The sequence below is a fragment of the Mustelus asterias genome, chromosome 19 (assembly GCF_964213995.1).
Source record: "Mustelus asterias chromosome 19, sMusAst1.hap1.1, whole genome shotgun sequence".
Classification (NCBI taxonomy): domain Eukaryota; kingdom Metazoa; phylum Chordata; class Chondrichthyes; order Carcharhiniformes; family Triakidae; genus Mustelus; species Mustelus asterias.
In genome coordinates this window covers 20244331-20266099 of record NC_135819.1, presented here as the reverse complement: position 1 = coordinate 20266099, position 21769 = coordinate 20244331, and the positions used below count along the sequence as shown (strand labels likewise).

The window sequence follows — 21769 nt, the reverse complement described above, 5'->3', positions numbered from 1 at the left end:
CCGTGCTGTACCTGGCCTGGGAGTGTTTGATGGGGACAGTGTAGAGGGAACTTTACTCTGTATCTAACCCCGTGCTGTACCTGGCCTGGGAGGGTTTGATGGGGACAGTGTAGAGGGAGCTTTACTCTGTATCTAACCCCGTGCTGTGCCTGTCCTGGGAGTGTTTGATGGGGGACAGTGTGGAGGGAGCTTTACACTGTATCTAACCCCGTGCTGTACCTGTCCTGGGAGTGTTTGATGGGGGACAGTGTGGAGGGAGCTTTACTCTGTCTCTAACCCCGTGCTGTACCTGTCCTGGAAGTGTTTGATGGGGGACAGTGTAGAGGGAGCTTTACTCTGTGTCTAACCCCGTGCTGTGCCTGTCCTGGGAGTGTTTGATAGGGACAGTGTAGAGGGAGCTTTACTCTGTATCTAACCCCGTGCTGTGCCTGTCCTGGGAGTGTTTGATGGGGACAGTGTAGAGGGAGCTTTACTCTGTATCTAACTCCGTGCTGTGCCTGTCCTGGGAGTGTTTGATAGGGACAGTGTAGAGGGAGCTTTACTCTGTATCTAACCCCGTGCTGTGCCTGTCCTGGGAGTGTTTGATGGGGACAGTGTAGAGGGAGCTTTACTCTGTATCTAACTCCGTGCTGTGCCTGTCCTGGGAGTGTTTGATGGGGATAGTGTAGAGGGAGCTTTACTCTGTATCTAACCCCGTGCTGTACCTGTCCTGAGAGTGTTTGATGGGGACAGTGTGGAGGGAGCTTTACTCTGTATCTAACCCCGTGCTGTACCTGTCCTGGGAGTGTTTGATGGGGATAGTGTAGAGGGAGCTTTACTCTGTATCTAACCCCGTGCTGTACCTGTCCTGAGAGTGTTTGATGGGGACAGTGTGGAGGGAGCTTTACTCTGTATCTAACCCCGTGCTGTACCTGTCCTGGGAGTGTTTGATGGGGACAGTGTAGAGGGAGCTTTACTCTGTATCTAACCCTATACTGTACCTGTCCTGGGAGTGTTTGATGGGGACAGTGTAGAGGGAGCTTTACTCTGTCTCTAACCCCGTGTTGTCCTGTCCTGGGAGTGTTTGATGGGGACAGTGTAGAGGGAGCTTTACTCTGTATCTAACCCCGTGCTGTACCTGTCCTGGGTGTGTTTGATGGGGAACAGTGTAGAGGGAGCTTTACTCTGTATCTAACCCCGTGCTGTACCTGTCCTGGGAGTGTTTGATGGGGACAGTGTAGAGGGAGCTTTACTCTGTCTCTAACCCCGTGTTGTCCTGTCCTGGGAGTGTTTGATGGGGACAGTGTAGAGGGAGCTTTACTCTGTATCTAACCCCGTGCTGTACCTGTCCTGGGTGTGTTTGATGGGGAACAGTGTAGAGGGAGCTTTACTGTGTATCTAACCCCGTGCTGTACCTGTCCTGGGAGTGTTTGATGGGGACAGTGTAGAGGGAACTTTACTAAATGGAGGGCAGTGAGCAGCACTGCATGATATGTAGGTTATTCATGAAGACCCCACCTTCGAAACCTTCTCCCTTCATCTGTGGTATGGTGATCCTCAGGTTAGATCACCACCAGTGCTCATGTGGCTGGGGATCAGTTTAGCTCAGTTGGGTGGAAGGCTGGTGAGTGATGCCGAGTAATACCAACAGCGATAGCTCAATTCCTGTACCGACTGAGATTATTCATGAAGGTCCCACCTTCTCAACCATGCCCCTTGCCTGAGGGGTCCTCAGGTGAAATCACCACTAGTCTGTGGTCATTTGGGAGTCTGGTGACTTTACCATAAGACCATAAGACATAGGAGCGGAAGTAAGGCCATTCGGCCCATCGAGTCCACTCCACCATTCAATCATGGTTGATTTCAACTCCATTTACCCGCTCTCTCCCCATAGCCCTTAATTCCTCGAGAAATCAAGAATTTATCAATTTCTGTCTTGAAGACGCTCAACGTCTCGGCCTCCACAGCCCTCTGTGGCAATGAATTCCACAGACCCACCACTCTCTGGCTGAAGAAATTTCTCCTCATCTCTGTTCTAAAGTGACTCCCTTTTATTCTAAGGCTGTGCCCCCGCGTCCTAGTCTCCCCTGTTAATGGAAACAACTTCCCTACGTCCATCCTATCTAAGCCGTTCATTATCTTGTAAGTTTCTATCAGATCTCCCCTCAACCTCCTAAACTCCAATGAATATAATCCCACGATCCTCAGACGTTCATCGTATGTCAGGCCTACCATTCCTGGGATCATCCGTGTGAATCTCCGCTGGACCCGCTCCAGTGCCAGTATGTCCTTCCTGAGGTGTGGGGCCCAAAATTGCTCACAGTACTCCAAATGGGGCCTAACCAGTGCTTTATAAAGCCTCAGAAGTACATCCCTGCTTTTGTATTCCAAGCCTCTTGAGATAAATGACAACATTACATTTGCTTTCTTAATTACGGACTCAACCTGCAAGTTTACCTTTAGAGAATCCTGGACTAGGACTCCCAAGTCCCTTTGCACTTTAGCATTATGAATTTTGTCACCGTTTAGAAAATAGTCCATGCCTCTATTCTTTTTTCCAAAGTGTACGACCTCGCACTTGCCCACGTTGAATTTCATCAGCCACTTCTTGGACCACTCTCCTAAACTGTCTAAATCTTTCTGCAGCCTCCCCACCTCCTCAATACTACCTGCCCCTCCACCTATCTTTGTATCATCGGCAAACTTGGCCAGAATGCTCCCAGTCCCGTCATCTAGATCGTTAATATATAAAGAGAACAGCTGTGGCCCCAACACTGAACCCTGCGGGACACCACTTGTCACCGGTTGCCATTCTGAGAAAGAACCTTTTATCCCAACTCTCTGCCTTCTGTCTGACAGCCAATCGTCAATCCATGTTAGTACCTTGCCTCGAATACCATGGGCCCTTATTTTACTCAGCAGTCTTTATAATCTGCAGTTGTGGGAAGAGGTACCCATTGCGATGCCAATTTAAACACTTGATGGTGATGTTTTCCTCACAGCGATCTTCAGAAAGGATTCTTTTGAAGTCCGAGTCTTCCTGGAGGCTGTGCGAGTGTACAGGCAGCAGAAGGGACAGTATGGAATTTGTGACTTGTACTTGGGCTCAGAGATTGAGGTAACGTCTGCTGATCTTCTTGTAAATGTTCGCTTCTGTGAAAGGAGGCTTTGCAAAACTTTCGCAACCTCGGAATGACCCAACACGCTTTTGGTACTTTTGAGATGTTGTAATGTAGGAGACACAGCAGCCAGTCTGTGCACAGTAAGATTCCACAAACAGCAATGTGATAAACATCCATTTTCTTTTACTGAATATAGAATTCTTACAGTGCAGAAGGAGGCTGTTTGGCCTATCGAGTCTGTACTGACTCTACAAAAAGAGCCTCTTACCCCCACTCCCCCCCAATCCACAAAAGCCCACGCATTGATCCCACTAACCTACACATCTTTGGACACTAAGGGGCAATTTAGCATGACCAATCCCTCTAACCTACACATCTTTGGACACTAAGGGGCAATTTAGCACAGCCAATCCACCCAAGCTACACATTTTTGGACTGTGGGAGAAAACCAGAGCACCCAGAGGAAACCCACGCAGACACGGGGAGAATGAGCAAACTCCCCACAGACAGTGACTCAAGCCAGGAATCGAACCCAGGTCCCTGGAGCTGTGAAGCAGCAGTGCTAACCACTGTGCCACCGTGCCGCCCAGATGTGCAGGTTAGCTGGATTGGCCATGCTAAATTGTGCATTAGTATTAGGGGGACTAGCTAGGGTAAGTACATGGGGTTATGGGGATAGGAACTGGGTGGGATTGTGGTCGGTGCAGACTTGATGGGCTGAATGGCCTCCTTCTGCACTGAAGGATTCTAACTGTCCAATCAGCCAAGATCAAACTGAATGGAGGAGCAGGCTCGATGGGCTGAATGGCCTAATCTTGTTCCTATGTTCCTAATTTGTGCTCAGCAAGATTCCACACACCACATTGAGATAATGGTGATGTAATCTGTTCTCTTGGCATGTTCAGTTGATGAATTAATATTACACATACATTCATGGATATGGAGAGAGTTCCTAGCCTGTACCACTTACTGTATTATATATATATTTATAGTTACAAGTAATGAATAAAAACTTGCTGTTAAATTATTGAAGAGCATAAAGACATCTTTAAGAGAGACTTTCTGTAGCCAACATCCTCCCAACACCCCTGACTCACTTGAGCAACTGCTTGTCTCTTAATCACAGTAAGAAGTTTAACAACACCAGGTTAAAGTCCAACAGGTTTATTTGGTAGCAAAAGCCACACAAGCTTTCGAGGCTCTGAGCCCCTTCTTCAGGTGAGTGGGAATTCTGTTCACAAACAGAACTTATAAGACACAGACTCAATTTACATGAATAATGGTTGGAATGCGAATACTTACAACTAATCCAGTCTTTAAGAAACAAAACAATGGGAGTGGAGAGAGCATCAAGACAGGCTAAAAAGATGTGTATTGTCTCCAGACAAGACAGCCAGTGAAACTCTGCAGGTCCACGCAACTGTGGGAGTTACAAATAGTGTGACATAAATTCTGATTCTAGGATCGCATGATAAAGACTCAGGAGGAAAAAAGCAGAAATATTTATGTGAAATAGTGTGACATAAACCCAATATCCCGGTTGAGGCCGTCCTTGTGTGTGCGGAACCTGGCTATCAGTTTCTGCTCCGCGACTCTGCGCTGTCGTGTGTCGCGAAGGCCGCCTTGGAGAACGCTTACCCGAATATCAGAGGCCGAATGCCCGTGACCGCTGAAGTGCTCCCCAACAGGAAGAGAACAGTCTTGCCTGGTGATTGTCGAGCGGTGTTCATTCATCCGTTGTCGCAGCGTCTGCATAGTTTCCCCAATGTACCATGCCTCGGGACATCTACACTAGATACATCGATGACATTTTCTTCCTTTGGACTCATGGTGAACAATCACTGAAACAACTCTATGATGACATCAACAAGTTCCATCTGCATAGTTTCCCCAATGTACCATGCCTCGGGACATCTACACTAGATACATCGATGACATTTTCTTCCTTTGGACTCATGGTGAACAATCACTGAAACAACTCTATGATGACATCAACAAGTTCCATCCCACCATCAGGCTCACCATAGACTACTCTCCGGAATCGGTTGCATTCTTGGACACGCGCATCTCCATTAAGGACGGTCACCTCAGCACCTCACTGTACCGCAAGCCCACGGATAACCTCACGATGCTCCACTTCTCCAGCTTCCACCCTAAACACGTTAAAGAAGCCATCCCCTACGGACAAGCCCTCCGTATACACAGGATCTGCTCGGATGAGGAGGATCGCAACAGACACCTCCAGACGCTGAAAGATGCCCTCATAAGAACAGGATATGGCGCTAGACTCATTGATCAACAGTTCCAACGCGCCACAGCGAAAAACCGCACCGACCTCCTCAGAAGACAAACACGGGACACAGTGGACAGAGTACCCTTCGTTGTCCAGTACTTCCCCGGAGCGGAGAAGCTACGGCATCTCCTCCGGAGCCTTCAACATGTCATTGATGAAGACGAACATCTCGCCAAGGCCATCCCCACACCCCCACTTCTTGCCTTCAAACAACCGCACAACCTCAAACAGACCATTGTCCGCAGCAAACTACCCAGCCTTCAGGAGAACAGTGACCAAGACACCACACAACCCTGCCACAGCAACCTCTGCAAGACGTGCCGGATCATCGACACAGATGCCATCATCTCACGTGAGAACACCATCCACCAGGTACACGGTACATACTCTTGCAACTCGGCCAACGTTGTCTACCTGATACGCTGCAAGAAAGGATGTCCCGAGGCATGGTACATTGGGGAAACTATGCAGACGCTGCGACAACGGATGAATGAACACCGCTCGACAATCACCAGGCAAGACTGTTCTCTTCCTGTTGGGGAGCACTTCAGCGGTCACGGGCATTCGGCCTCTGATATTCGGGTAAGCGTTCTCCAAGGCGGCCTTCGCGACACACGACAGCGCAGAGTCGCGGAGCAGAAACTGATAGCCAGGTTCCGCACACACAAGGACGGCCTCAACCGGGATATTGGGTTTATGTCACACTATTTCACATAAATATTTCTGCTTTTTTCCTCCTGAGTCTTTATCATGCGATCCTAGAATCAGAATTTATGTCACACTATTTGTAACTCCCACAGTTGCGTGGACCTGCAGAGTTTCACTGGCTGTCTTGTCTGGAGACAATACACATCTTTTTAGCCTGTCTTGATGCTCTCTCCACTCCCATTGTTTTGTTTCTTAAAGACTGGATTAGTTGTAAGTATTCGCATTCCAACCATTATTCATGTAAATTGAGTCTGTGTCTTATAAGTTCTGTTTGTGAACAGAATTCCCACTCACCTGAAGAAGGGGCTCAGAGCCTCGAAAGCTTGTGTGGCTTTTGCTACCAAATAAACCTGTTGGACTTTAACCTGGTGTTGTTAAACTTCTTACTGTGTTTACCCCAGTCCAACGCCGGCATCTCCACATCATGTCTCTTAATCAACAGTTGACTCACCTGATGAAGGAGCAGCACTCCGAAAGCTCGTGATACCAAATAAACCTGTTGGACTTTAACCTGGTGTTGTGAGACCCCTCTTACTGTGCCTACCCCAGTCCAACGCCAGCATCTCCACATCAACAGTGGTTAGCACTGCTGTCTCATAGCGCCAGGGACCTGGGTTCAATTCCAGCCTTGGGTGACTGCTAAATTGTCCCTTAATGTCGAAGTGCAGGTTAGGTGGATTGGCCATGCTAAATTGCCCTTTAGTGTCCAAAGATGCATAGGTGCTTCGAAAGGTTAGTCATGGCACGAATCAATTCCAGCCTCCCAGACTCCTGGATCCACTACAGTTTGCCGACCGCCGCAACAGGTCCACAACAGACGCCATCTCCCTGGCCTTGCACTCAACCCTGGAACACCTAGATAACAAAGACACCTACGTCAGACTCCTATTTATTCACCACAGCTCAGCATTCAACACCATTATTCCTGCGAAACTCATCTCCAAACACCGTGACCTGGCTCGGCTCCTCCCTCTGTGACTGGATCCTGAACTTCCTAACCCACAGACAGCAGTCAGTAAGGATCGGCAACAATTAATATTAAAAAATACTAATCTAAACTGTATATAAACTAATCTAATATGTGCTCCTTCTTCCTCAACCGTGATTTCCCACCTACAGTTGTCGCCCTCAACAGCATGCAGTCCATCTCCCACGCCACGACCCTCACCCCCTTCCCTCCCTCCCAGAACAAGGATAGAGTCCCCCTTGTTCTCACATTTCACCCCACCAGCCTCTGCATTGCAAAGCATAATCCTCCGCCATTTTCACCAACTCCAGCGTGATGTCACCACCAAACACACCTTCCCTTCACTCCCTCTGTCAGCATTCCGCAGAGACCGTTCCCTCCGGGATAACCTAGTCCACTCCTCCACTATACCCAACACCTCTCCCGTCACCCATGGCGCCTTCCCATGCAATTGCAGGAGGTGTAACACCTGTCCCTTTACCTTTTCCATGCTCCCCATCCAAGGTCCAAAACACTCATTCCAGGTTAAGCAGCGTTCCACTTGCACCTCTTTCAATTTGGTCTATTGCATTCGCTGCTCCCAATGTGGTCCCCTCTATATCGGAGAGACCAAGCATAGACTGGGTGACCGCTTTGCTGAGCACCGCTTATCTGTGCGCACTAGAAAGTATGTCCGGGGTGCGTGGGGTCCTTGATTATGCTGGCTGCTTTTCCGGGTAGCGGGAAATGTAGACGGAGTCAATGGTTTGCGGGATGGACTGGGCTACATTCACGACCCTTTGTATTTTCTTGTGGTCTATGGTCAGAGCAGGAGCCATACCGAGCTGTGGTACATTTCTCTCAGAGGGTTGTGAGTCTTTGGAACTTCCTTCACTGCTGAGAGCTCTAGTAAGGAGAGGTCAGAGAGCTGTTGTGAATACATGGCTGGTGTCCTCGAAGGGTATTTGTGTCCAATGAATCTCAAGCGTGTGACGTGAGTTCACATGGGACGGGACACGACAGACAGACAGACAGACGGATCCCAGAACGTCAAACTCAGCCTGACTCAATGTAATGAAGTGCAGAGCAAACTGACCCAGTGCTACCCTCAGTCCAGTTGTAAATACGTTGATATTTGGTGTCTTGCCAGATCTTGAGCAACCTGGTGATGGAGGACCTGTGTCCTGTGTTAGAGTCTCAGCTCGTTCCTCATGTCAGAGGGCCAGACAGCAAGCGGAAACACACCTGGCTTAAAGTGAGTACCACCCTGAGCAGGTCTCTGTGCGGCTTTCATCTCCCACTGTGCCCTTTCTTTCTGTGTGTCTGGGTTTCCTATGTCTCTCTCTGTGACCCTGTCTCTCTCTCTCTCTCTCTCTCTCCATCTCTGTCCCTGTCTCTCTCTTTCTCTCTGTGTCTCTCTCCATCGCTCTGTGTCTGTCTCCTTCTCTCTCGCTTTCTCTCCGTGTCTCTCTCTCTGTTCCTGTCTCTGTCTTTCTCTTTGTGTGTGTCTCTCTCTCTCTCTCCATCTCTGTCCTAACTCCTTCTCTCTCTTTCTCTCCGTGCTTCTTTCTCTCCATCTCTCTCTCCGTGGCCCTGTCTCTCTCCATCTCTCTCTCACTGTCCCTGTCTCTCTCTGTCTCTCTCTCTCTTGCTCTCTCTCCATCTCTCTCTCACTGTCCCTGTCTCTCTCTCTCTCTCTTTCTCTCCGTGTCTCTCTCTCACTCTCTGGGGCCGGATCTTGCAAAGGTACTTAGACCTTGGGTGGGATTTTCCAGCCGCCCTCACCCCAAAACCGGAAAATCCCACCCTCTGTGTCCCTGTCTCTCTCTCTCTCTCTCTGTCCTTGCGTGTCTCTCTGTCTCTCCACCTCTCTCTTTCTGTCCCTTTGCCTCTCTCTCTCTCCCTGCCTCTCTCTTCCTCTGTGTCCGTCCCTCTCTCTCTGTCCCTCTCTCTCCCTTTTCCCTCATTTTCTCTATCCTTTCTATCCCACATCATCTCCAGTCTACTGTGTCCTGCCTTTTTGCATGCTTTGTTGCCAGAAGCACCCCCGCCTCCCCCGCTCCGACTCTGAGCTCTTCTCTCTGTCCCTTTGCTTTACAGTCTCCCTGTGACTCTCTCTGTCGCTGTCCCTTTGTTTGCCTCTCTGTCCTCTTGCTTCCCTTTCTCTCTCTCTCATTGTCCCATCGGTATTCACGACCGTCTCTCTCTTTCTCTCCATCTCTGTCCGTCTGCCCTTTTCCTCTCTCTGCGCTCTCTTCCTTCGTTCTCTCTATCGTTGTTTTTCCCTCTGGTTGTTTATTTACGTGTTTCCCTCTCTCAATGCCCCAGTGTCTCTCTCCCACTGTCTCCCTGCACCTGTCTTTTATTCTGTCCCCACACATTGTTGTATTTCAATTCCTGCGGCTCCCGTTGCCTCTCCCGCTGTTAAAACATAGAACATAGAAAAAATACAGCACAAACAGGCCCTTCGGCCCACAAGTTGCGCCGGTCATGTCCCTACCTACCGAGGCTTATATATAGACCTACCTATAACCCTCAATCCTATTAAGTTCCATGTACTCATCCAGAAATCTCTTAAAAGACCCTATCGGGTTTGCCTCCACCACCACTGAAGGCAGCCGATTCCACTCACCCACCACCCTCTGAGTGAAAAACTTACCCCTGACATCTCCTCTGTACCTACCCCCCAGCACCTTAAACCTGTGTTCTCTCGTAGCAGCCATTTCAGCCCTGGGAAAAAGCCTCCGAGAATCCACCCGATCTATACCTCTCAACATCTTGTACACCTCTATCGGGTCACCTCTCATCCTTCGTCTCTCCAAGGAGAAAAGACCGAGCTCCCTCAACCTATCCTCATAAGGCATGCCACCTAATCCAGGCAACATCCTTGTAAATCTTCTCTGCACCCTTTCAATAATTTCCACATCCTTCCTGTAATGAGGTGACCAGAACTGAGCACAGTACTCTAAGTGGGGTCTGATGAGGGTCTTCTAAAGCTGCATCATTATCTCCCGACTCCTAAACTCAATCCCTCGATTGATGAAGGCCAGCATACCATACGCCTTCTTATTGAATTTTTTGAGGAGGTAGCTAAGTGTGTTGATGAAGGTAGGGCAGTTGATGTCATATACATGGATTTTAGTCAGGCGTTTGATAAGGTCCCCCATGGTCGGCTTATGATGAAAGTAAGGAGGTGTGGGATAGAGGGAAAGTTGGCCGATTGGATAGGTAACTGGCTATCTGATCGAACTAAGAAGTCTCACAACACCAGGTTAAAGTCCAACAGATTTATTTGGTAGCAAATACCATAAGCTTTCGGAGCACAGCTCCTTCGTCAGATGGAGTGGATATCTGTTCTCCATCAGTGCACAGACACAGAAATCAAGTTACAGAATACTAATTAGAATGCAAATCTCTACAGCCAGCCAGGTCTTAAAGGTACAGACAATGTGGGTGGAGGGAGCATTCAACACAGGTTAAAGAGATGTGTATTGTCTCCAGACAGAACAGCTCGTGAGATTCTGCAAGATCAGGGGGAAAGCTGTGGGGGTTACTGATAATGTGACATAAATCCAACATCCCGGTTTAGGCTGTCCTCATGTGTGCGGAACTTGGCTATCAGTTTCTGCTCAGCGACTCTGCGCTGTCGTGTGTCGTGAAGGCCGCCTTGGAGAACGCTTACCTGAAGATCCAAGGCTGATTGCCCGTGACTGCTGAAGTGCTCCCCCACAGGAAGAGAACAGCCTTGCCTGGTGATTGTCGAGCGGTGTTCATTCATCCGTTGTCGTAGCGTCTGCATGGTTTCCCCAATGTACCATGCCTCGGGACATCCTTTCCTGCAGCGTATCAGGTAGACAACGTTGGCCGAGTTGCAAGTGTAGGTACCATGTACCTGGTAGATGGTGTTCTCACGTGAGATGATGGCATCCATGTCGATGATCCGGCACGTCTTGCAGAGGTTGCTGTGGCAGGGTTGTGTGGTGTCGTGGTCACTGTTCTCCTGAAGGCCATCCCCACACCCCCACTTCTTGCCTTCAAACAACCACGCAACCTCAAACAGACCATTGTCCGCAGCAAACTACCCAGCCTTCAGGAGAACAGTGACCACGACACCACACAACCCTGCCACAGCAACCTCTGCAAGACGTGCCGGATCATCGACATGGATGCCATCATCTCACGTGAGAACACCATCTACCAGGTACACGGTACCTACTCTTGCAACTCGGCCAACGTTGTCTACCTGATACGTTGCAGGAAAGGATGTCCCGAGGCATGGTACATTGGGGAAACCATGCAGACGCTGCGACAACGGATGAATGAACACCGCTCGACAATCACCAGGCAAGACTGTTCTCTTCCTGTGGGGGAGCACTTCAGCAGTCACGGGCATTCAGCCTTGGATCTTCAGGTAAGCGTTCTCCAAGGCGGCCTTCACGACACACGACAGCGCAGAGTCGCTGAGCAGAAACTGATAGCCAAGTTCCGCACACATGAGGACGGCCTAAACCGGGATGTTGGATTTATGTCACATTATCAGTAACCCCCACAGCTTTCCCCCTGATCTTGCAGAATTTCACTAGCTGTTCTGTCTGGAGACAATACACATCTCTTTAACCTGTGTTGAATGCTCCCTCCACCCACATTGTCTGTACCTTTAAGACCTGGCTGGCTATAGAGATTTGCATTCTAATTAGTATTCTGTAACTTGATTTCTGTGTCTGTGCACTGTTGGAGAACAGATATCCACTCCATCTGACGAAGGAGCTGTGCTCCGAAAGCTTATGGTATTTGCTACCAAATAAACCTGTTGGACTTTAACCTGGTGTTGTGAGACTTCTTACTGTGCTTACCCCAGTCCAACGCCGGCATCTCCACATCACATCTGATCGAAGACAGAGGGTGGTGGTGGATGGAAAATTTTCAGACTGGAGGCAGGTTGCTAGCGGAGTGCCGCAGGGATCAGTGCTTGGTCCTCTGCTCTTTGTGATTTTTATTAATGACTTAGAGGAGGGGGCTGAAGGGTGGATCAGTAAATTTGCTGATGACACCAAGATTGGTGGAGTAGTGGATGAGGTGGAGGGCTGTTGTAGGCTGCAAAGAGACATAGATAGGATGCAAAGCTGGGCTGAAAAATGGCAAATGGAGTTTAACCCTGATAAATGTGAGATGATTCATTTTGGTAGGACTAATTTAAATGTGGATTACAGGGTCAAAGGTAGGGTTCTGAAGACTGTGGAGGAACAGAGAGATCTTGGGGTCCATATCCACAGATCTCTAAAGGTTGCCACTCAAGTGGATAGAGCTGTGAAGAAGGCCTATAGTGTGTTAGCTTTTATTAACAGGGGGTTGGAGTTTAAGAGCCGTGGGGTTATGCTGCAATTGTACAGGACCTTGGTGAGACCACATTTGGAATATTGTGTGCAGTTCTGGTCACCTCACTATAGGAAGGATGTGGAAGCGCTGGAAAGAGTGCAGAGGAGATTTACCAGGATGCTGCCTGGTTTGGAGGGTAGGTCTTATGAGGAAAGGTTGAGGGAGCTAGGGCTGTTCTCTCTGGAGCGGAGGAGGCTGAGGGGAGACTTAATAGAGGTTTATAAAATGATGAAGGGGATAGATAGAGTGAACGTTCAAAGACTATTTCCTCGGGTGGATGGAGCTATTACAAGGGGGCATAACTGTCGGGTTCATGGTGGGAGATATAGGAAGGATATCAGAGGTAGGTTCTTTTACGCAGAGAGTGGTTGGGGTGTAGAATGGACTGCCTGCAGTGATAGTGGAGTCAGACACTTTAGGAACATTTAAGCGGTTATTGGATAGGCACATGGAGCACACCAGGATGATAGGGAGTGGGATAGCTTGATCTTGGTTTCAGATAAAGCTCGGCACAACATTGTGGGCCGAAGGGCCTGTTCTGTGCTGTACTGTTCTATGTTCTATGTTCTTAACCACCTCCTCTACCTGTGAGGCCGATTTAAGAGTCCTATGGACCGGACCCCAAGGTCCTTCTGATCCTCTACACTGCTAAGAGTCTTACCCTTGATATTATACTCCTTCATCCCATTTGACCTGCCAAAATGGACCACTACACATTTATCCGCCCAGTCTTGCATCCTATCTATGTCACACTGTAGCTTCTGACATCCCTCCAAACTATCCACAACACCACCAACCTTCGTGTCGTCGGCAAACTTACCAACCCATCCCTCCACTTCCTCATCCAGGTCATTTATGAAAATGACAAACAGCAAGGGTCCCAGAACAGATCCCTGGGGCACTCCACTGGTGACCGACCTCCATTCAGAAAAAGACCCATCTACAACCACTCTCTGCCTTCTGCAGGCAAGCCAGTTCTGGATCCACAAGGCAACAGCCCCTTGGATCCCATGCCCTCTCACTTTCTCAAGAAGTCTTGCATGGGGGACCTTATCGAACGCCTTGCTGAAGTCCATGTAAACCACACCTACCGCTTTTCCTTTGTCAATATGTTTAGTCACATTTTCAAAGAACTCCACCAGGCTCGTAAGGCACGATTTGCCTTTGACAAAGCCGTGCTGACTACTTTCGAGCATACTAAACTTCTCTAAATGTTCATAAATCCTGTCCCTCAGGATCTTCTCCATCAGCTTACCAACCACTGAGGTTAGACTCACTGGTCGGTAATTTCCTGGGCTATCCCTATTCCCTTTCTTGAATATAGGAACCACATCCCCAATCCTCCAATCCTCCGGAACCTCTCCCGTCTCCATCGACGACGCAAAGATCATCGCCAGAGGCTCTGCAATCTCTTCCCTCGCCTCCTTCAGATTCTCCAGTTTCCTCCCACAGTCTGAAAGACGTGCTGGTTAGGGTGCATTGACCCAAACAGGTCACCGGAGTGTGGCAACTAGAGGAATTTCACAGTAACTTCATTGCAGTGTTAATGTAAGCCTTACTTGTAACTAATAAATAAACTTTACTTTACTTCACAGACAGTGACCCAAACCGGGTCCCTCGCGCTGTGAGACAGCAGTGCTAACCACTGCCCCTCCATGCTGCCCCAGTGTATCTGTCCTACTCTCATTGTGTACCTCTTTCCTTCCCTGTGCCACTCTCGTTCCCTCCCTTATTGTGCGGCACGGTGGTACAATGGTGAACATTGTTACCTCATAGAATCCCGACAGTGCAGAAGGAGGCCATTCAGCCCATCAAGCCTGCACTGACAACAATCCCACCCAGGCTCTATCCCCGTAACCACACACATTCACCCTGCCGCTCCCCCTGACACTAATGGACAATTTATCACGGCCAATCCACCTAACCCGCACATTTTTGGAGTGTGGGAGGAAACCAGAGCACCCGGAGGAAACCCACGCAGACACAGGGAGAATGTGCAAACTCCACACAGACAGTGAACCGAGCTGGGAATCGAACCCGGGTCCTTGTCGCTGTGAGGCAGCAGTGCTAACCACTGTGCCACCCAGGGACCCAGGATCGATTCTGGCCCTGGGTCATCGTCTGCGCGGCATTTGCACGTTCTCGTGTCTGCGTGGGTTTCCTCCGGCTGCTCCGGTTTCCTCTCACAGTCCAAAGACGTGGAGGTTAGGTGGATTGGCCGTGCTAAAAATAGCATGGGGTTGTGGGGATATGGCGGAGGAGAGGGCCAGGCTGAGAGTCGGTGCTGGCTCGATGGGCTGGATGGCCTCCTTCTTCGCTGTAGGGATTCTGTGGTTGTATAGTTCTCCTTGCCTCTCTGCCACATGTTGAAAAGCTCAACAATATGTGGTCCAGACATCAGCATTAAATTCCTAGACTCCCCTTGCCTTGTCAGCTCTTGGAGTTTCCTGTGACATCCTGTGCAGTTATATTTTTGCCATGTGTTCCATTTATTTCCCAAAAGGGCTGGAGAGGCTGGGGTTTTGCTGCATTCCAAACTGTTGGTGTCATTTCCTCACCTCTTTCTCAAGTTTCGGATTTCTCATTCGTTGTGTCTGTGTCTCTCGGCTACCGGAACTTTAATCATAGCATCCCTACAGTGCAGAAGAAGGCCATTCGGCCCATCGAGTCTGTACCGACCACAATCCCACCCAGGTCCTACTCCCCAAACCCCAACCTGCTCATCCCCTTGACACTGGGGTCAATTTTAGCATGGCCAATCAACCTAACCCACACATCTTTGGATACTAAGTGACAATTTAGCACGGCCAATCCACCTAACCAGCACGTCTTTCGGACTGTGGGAGGAAACCGGAGCACCCGGAGGCAACCCACGCAGACACGGGGAGAACGTGCAAACCCCACACAGACAGTGACCCAAGCCGGGAATCGAACCCGGGTCCCTGGCGCTGTGAGGCAGCAGTGCTAACCACCGTGCCACCCGTGTTGTAATGTGGGAAACACAGCAACAGATTTGCACACAGGAAGCTGTCACCAACAGCAATGAGATCATGGTCAAGGGGCTGTGGAGATAGTGAGGGAATGGGGAGAGGTTTTAGAACCCGGCATTTTCAACCAGTTGTGCCGTTAGAACAGACCTGGTCAGAAAGTGGAAAGACAAGGAAGGGGACTGAGAGAGAACATGTTTGGGAAGAAACGGGAGAGTAGAGGCTCGGAGCTGGAGGGATGCAAACCCAGAGAGCGAATGGGTGGTTTCAGATTGAGAAATGTGGGAAGAGATGGAAGAGAGCATGTTTGAAAGTCAGCAAGTGGCACCCGATGCCAAACCCTAACCGAGGTTACTGACACTGCACTGCAGTAATTACAGACAAGCTGCTAGATCAGTGGTCGGGGTAACAGAGTGGTTGTGGCGGACCACACAATCACACAATGGTTACAGTTCAGAAGGAGGCCGTTTGGCCCATCGTGTCTCCGCGGGCTGTCCGAATGAGCAATTTACCAAGTTACCAATTTACCAAATTTACCCTCTCCCCCCAGCCCCCCTCCCTCCCCCACGCCCCTCCCTCCCTCCCCCACCCCCTCCCTCCCTCCCCCACCTCCCCCCTCCCCCTGTCCCCCTCCCTCCCCCACCTCCTCCCTCCCTCCCCCACCCCCTCCCTCCCTCCACCCCCCATCTCCCCCACCCCCTCCCTCACCCACCCCCCTCACTCCCTCCACCCCCCTCCCTACCCCACCCCCCTCCCTCCCCCTATCCCACTCCCTCCCCCACCTCCTCCCTCCCCCACCCCCTCCCTCACTCCAGCCCCCCTTCCCCCAACCCCCTCCCTCCCCCACCCCCTCCCTCCCCCCACCCCCCTCCCTCCTTCCACCCCTCTCCCTTCCTCCACCACCCTCCCTCCTTCCACCCCCCTCCCTCCCCCTATCCCCCTCCCTCCCCCACCTCCCCCCCCCCACCCCCCTCCCTCACTCCACCCCCCCATCTCCTCCACCCCCCATCTCCCCCACCTCCCTCCCTCCCCCACCCCCTCCCTCCCCCACCTCCTCCCTCCCTCCCCCACCCCCTCCCTCCACCCTCCTCCCTTCCCCCACCCCCCTCCCTACCCCACCTCCCCCCTCCCCCTATCCCCCTCTCTCCCCCACCTCCTCCCTCCCTCCCCCACCCCCTCCCTCCCTCCACCCCCCCATCTCCCCCACCCCCTCCCTCCCCCACCCCCCTCACTCCCTCCACCCCCCTCCCTACCCCACCCCCTCCCTCTCCCGCCCCCCTCCCTCCCTCCCCCACCTCCCCCCTTCTCCCCAGAGCTCTGATCCTTTTCAGACAATAATCCAATTCCCTCTTAAGTGCCTCGACTGAATCTGCCTCCACCACACACTCAGGCACGGCGTTCCGGATCCCAAGCACTCGCTGTTGGAAAAATATTTTCCTCGTATTGATTTGTGCTTCTTAAATCTGTGCCCTCGTGTTCTCAATCCTTCCACCCATGGGAAGAGATTCTGGTCCAGAGGTAGGGGGCACTTCCACTACGCCACAAGTCCTCCACACCCAGCTGCAGCAAGGTCGCTATGTTCCTCCTATAGAACTGTACCCTTTACTTTACAAGAGGCACTGCAGGAACTCACCAAGGCTCTTTATGCAGCACCTTCCAAACTCATGACCACTTCCATCTCGAAGGACAAGGGCAGCAGATACCTGGGATCACCCACCACCTGCAAATTCCCCTCCAAGCCACAAGTCATCCTGTCTTGGAAATATATCAGCCGTTCCTTCACTGGGTCAAAATCGTGGAACTTCCTCCCTAACAGCACTGTGGGTGTACCTACACCACATGGACTGCAGCGATGCAAGAAGGCGGCTCATCACCACCTTCTCAAGGGGCAGTTAGGGATGGGCTGTAAATGCTGGGCCCAGCCAGCGACACCCACACCCCATGAATGAATTAAGATTTGATATTTCACAGATAGTTGACACATCTGTCGCACTGGACTGTCAGCCGAGAGGCTTGACCCCATGCTCAGGTGAGTACATCCAAGGTGAGGCTCTCGAAACACATGATGGGAAAAGGATTAGACAGATAGGTGATGGTTCGAGGACGTCAGATGAAGACAGAGGCTGGTGTGGAACATATGGGGAGGCGATGGCCTAGTGGTATTATCGCTGGGCTATTAATCCAGAAACTGAGCGAATGTTCTGGGGACCCGGGTTCAAATCCCGCCATGACAGATGGTGGAATTTGAATTCAATAAAAAATATCTGGAATTAAGAATCTACTGATGACCATGAAACCCATTGTCGATTGTTGGAAAAACCCATCTGGTTCATTAATGTCCCTTAAGGGAAGGAAATCTGCTGTCCTTACCTGGTCTGGCCTACATGTGACTCCAGAGCCACAGCAATGTGGTTGACTCTCAACTGCCCTCAAGCAAATAGTAACAGGCAATAAATGCTGGCCAGCCAGCAACGCCCAGGTCTCACGGATGAATGAAAAAAAGCACCAGCATTGAGCAGATGGGCCAAATGGCCTATTTGTGTGCTGTAATTTGATGCGAGAAAGGTATCTGGTGAAATCATAGAATCCCTCCAGTGCAGATGGAGGCCATTCAGCCCATCGAGTCTACACCGACCACAATCCCACCCAGGCCCTATCCTCGTAACCCTACAGATTTATCACGCTAATCCCTCTAACCCATGCATCCCGGGACAATTTAGCATGGCCAATCAACCTAACCCTCACAATGTGGGAGGAAACCAGAGCACCCGGAGGAAACCCACGCAGACGCGGGGAGAACGTGCAAACTCCACACAGACAGTGACCCGAGGCTGGAATCGAACCCAGGTCCCTGGAGCTGTGGGACAGCAGTGCTAACCACCGTGCCACCCCAACTTAGCTGTGTGCTTTTTTTCTCTTTCCTCTGTAGATGATCGGGGAAATGTACACGTTGGTGGAGACCCAAATCGCTGAGGGGTTCCAGACCCTGCTCAGGGAGAATGAGGAACAAGAGTCAAAACTGGAGAAGACAATCCGGCCGGATTTCACCCAGATCCTCGCCTCCAAGAAGCAGCTGCTGAGCAAAGTCAAAGGTCCGAGGGGTTTTGGACCCTCTTGCGATTGCGGGATTGGACAGAGATTTTGTTCAGATCCCAAAGCTCAGCAATAATTAATCCCTTGCAAACACAGGCCGCAGCGAGAGTTACCCAAACACCGGAGAAGAAGGAGGCCATTCAGCCCCTCAGCTTACTCAATCAGATCATGACTCGTCTGTACCTCTGCTCCATTTGCCCTCCCTTGCCCTGTACCCCCTCGCCGACAGAAACCTATTGGTCTCAATCGGACCCACAATGCCCACAGCCAGTCGAGGGAGGGGGTTCCACATTTTCACCGACCTTACAACCCTGCTCATCCATCCAGTCTCAAGTTAGGTGGATTGGCCACGCAAAAGTGCCCCTTAGTGTAGGGGGGGGATTAGCAGGTTAAATACTTGGGGTTATAGGTATAGGGTCTGGGTGGGACTGCTGTCAGTGCAGTCTCGATGGACCCAATGGCCTCCTTCTGCACTGTCGGGATTCCATGGTTCTAGTCGAGGTCAACTGTTCCCTTCAGCCCATTGCAGCCAGGTGTGGACCATTTGTCCACCCGCCACCCGCACAGTGTTCTGAAGGAGGCAACAAACACAGGGAGATAAGAAGGATACATTTTGTCTCCATAGAGGGAGTGTCTCTGTTGTGGGTCACATTGTAAAGGGAATGACCCCTCAGGTTAAGGGGGGAACGTGGTGGCTTGGTGGTATTGTCGCTGGACTGGTCATCCATCGACCCAGGGTAATGCTCTGGGGAAGTGGGTTCAAATCCCGCCACGGCAGCTGACGGACCTTAAATTCAACTAATAGAACGTGGAATTGAGAGTTAGACTCAGTAAGGCATGACAACTATCATTGTTGGGAAAACTCTATCTGGCTCACTAATGCCCCCTCAGGGAAGGGAATCTGCCGTGCTTACCCGGTCTGGTCTACATGTGACTCCAGAGCCACAGCAACGGGGTTGATTTTTAATTGCCCTTCGAATTAGAGCGGCACGGTGACACAGTGGTTAGCACTGCTGCCTCACGGCGCCAGGGACCTGGGTTCAATTCCAGCCACAGGTCACAGTCTGTGTGGAGTTTGCATGTTCTTCCGTGTTGGTATGGGTTTCCTCCGGGTGCTCTGGTTTCCTCCCACAGTCCAAAGATGTGCAGGTTAGGTGGATTGGCCATGCTAAATTGCCCCTTAGTGTCAGGGGGACTAGTTAGGCTAAATGCATGCGGTTACGGGAATAGGGCCTGGTGGGATTGTGGTCGGCGCAGACTGGATGGGCCAAATGGCCTCCTTCTGCACTTTGGGATTCTATGATTCTCTGAAATGGCCAAGCAAGACCCTCAGTTCAAGGGCAACTAGGGATGGGAACAAAATGCTGTCCCAGCCAGCGATGCCCACATCCCCACTGAATATTTTGAAAAAAAGTACTTATGGGTAATGGAGAGAGCAGGAGGGTTGGAGAGGGCAGCGGGGGCTGGAGAGGGCAGGGGGGCTGGAGAGGGCAGGTGGGCTGGAGAGGGCAGGGGGGATGGAGAGGGCAGGGGGGATGGAGAGGGCAGGGGGGGATGGAGATGGCGGGGGATGGAGAGGGCAGGGGGGATGGAGATGGCGGGGGGGGATGGAGAGGGCAGGGGGGATTGAGAGAGTAAGAGGGCTGGAGATGGTGGAGGGGATGGAGATGGCAGGGGGGGATGAAGATGGCAGGGGGGGATGGAAAGGACAGGGGGGATGGGGAGAGCAGGAGGGCTGGAGATGGCGGGGGGGGGATGGAGATGGCAGGGGGGATTGAGACAGTAGGAGGGCTGGAGATGGCGGGGTGGGGGGATGAAGATGGCAGGGGGGATGGAGATGGCAGGGAGGGATGGAAAGGACAGGGGGGACGGGGAGAGCAGGGGGGATGGGGAGAGCAGGAGGGCTGGAGATGGCGGGGGGGGGGGGATGGACAGGACAGGGGGGATGGAGAGCGCGGGGGGATCGAGAAGGCGGAGGAGATAGAGATGGCAGGAGGCAGGTGGAGCGGGCAGGGGGTGAAGAGCGCAGTGGGAATGGAGAGGGCGGGGGTGGAGCGGGCATGGCGTGGAGCGGGCAGGGGGTGGAGCGGGCAGGGGGTGAAGAGTGCAGGGGGTGGAGCGGGCAGGGGGTAGAGCGGGCAGGGGGTGGAGCGGGCAGGGGGAGCGAGGCTCGGTGCTGACTGAATTGTTTTGTCTGCAGCTTCATTAGGCGATCGAGTGCGACTCTGCTGCGAGGAGCAGGTGCGACCCTATCTCCACTCAGCAGGAAACGGCGTGACCGTTCCCATCAACGCCGGCCTCATGGAAACACGGAGACTCTTCTCTGAGGAAGTTAGTCGAGTGATGAGTGTGGTACAGAGCGGAGGCCATGGTAGCAGCTCTCTGGCTGAGGTGATGATCACCAACCTCTCTGTCGCCGGTTCCGCTTGTGGCTCAGAGTCTGGGAAATGGCGCGTGAACTCGGCAATGGAGGCACAGCCAATGATGTGGTAACAGGTCACTGGGTCACAGATTATTTAGTGTCATTGGGTCACAGGTTACTGGGTTACAGGTCACTGGGTCACAGGTGGTGGCGCAATGGTCAGCACTGCTGCCTCACAGCGCCAGGGACCCGGGTTCGATTCCGGCCTCGGGTCAGTGTCTGTGTGGAGTTTGCACATTCTCCTCATGTCTGCGTGGGTTTCCTCCGGGTGCTCCGGTTTCCTCCCACAGTCCAATGATGTGCGGGTTAGGTGCTGGCCGTGCTAAATTGCCCCTGAGTGTCCCGGGATGTGTAGATTAGAGGGACTAGCAGGGTAAATATGTGGGGTTATGGGGAAAGAGCCTGGGTGGATTTGTGGTCAGTGCAAGCTCGATGGGCCGAATGGCCTCCTTCTGCACTGCTGGGATTGTATGATACTATGAGGTCACGGGGTTACAAGTCAGGAGTTGCTAACCTTCTTGGGCTTTCTAGGAATCTGCCAAAATTTGGCATCTCCCAGGAAGGGTGACGGTACAGGAGACCCCCCCCCAAGATACAAATCTCCACCACCTCCTCAGCAACACCAGTTCCTACACTCCATGGTGGCACCCCCGCCATCAGAGAGTCAGCCCCCTCTGAGGAAGAACAGAGACGAGTTGACTGACTGGGAGTTGACGTGCAGAGAGAGAGAGAGAAGGAGCGACAGAGAGAGAGAAAGATGGAGAAGTGAGAGCTGGGAGAGAGTGAACAGGGACTCCAGACAAAGGGAGGAGGTGGGAGGTGGGTAATGAGGGAGGTTGACTG

At 51.6% G+C, this 21769-nt stretch overlaps 1 protein-coding gene across 1 annotated transcript in view; it reads left to right on the top strand.

Moving 5' to 3' along the window:
* The window catches only part of LOC144507805 (protein Niban 1-like), a 58698-nt gene that overhangs the window by 23779 nt on the left and 13150 nt on the right, over positions 1–21769 (top strand). Inside the window, exons 6-9 of the mRNA XM_078235116.1 lie at positions 2982–3097; positions 8199–8303; positions 18341–18503; positions 20705–20895. Of these exons, the coding sequence (XP_078091242.1) occupies positions 2982–3097; positions 8199–8303; positions 18341–18503; positions 20705–20895 (575 nt within the window). The remainder of the gene's footprint in view (positions 1–2981; positions 3098–8198; positions 8304–18340; positions 18504–20704; positions 20896–21769) is intronic.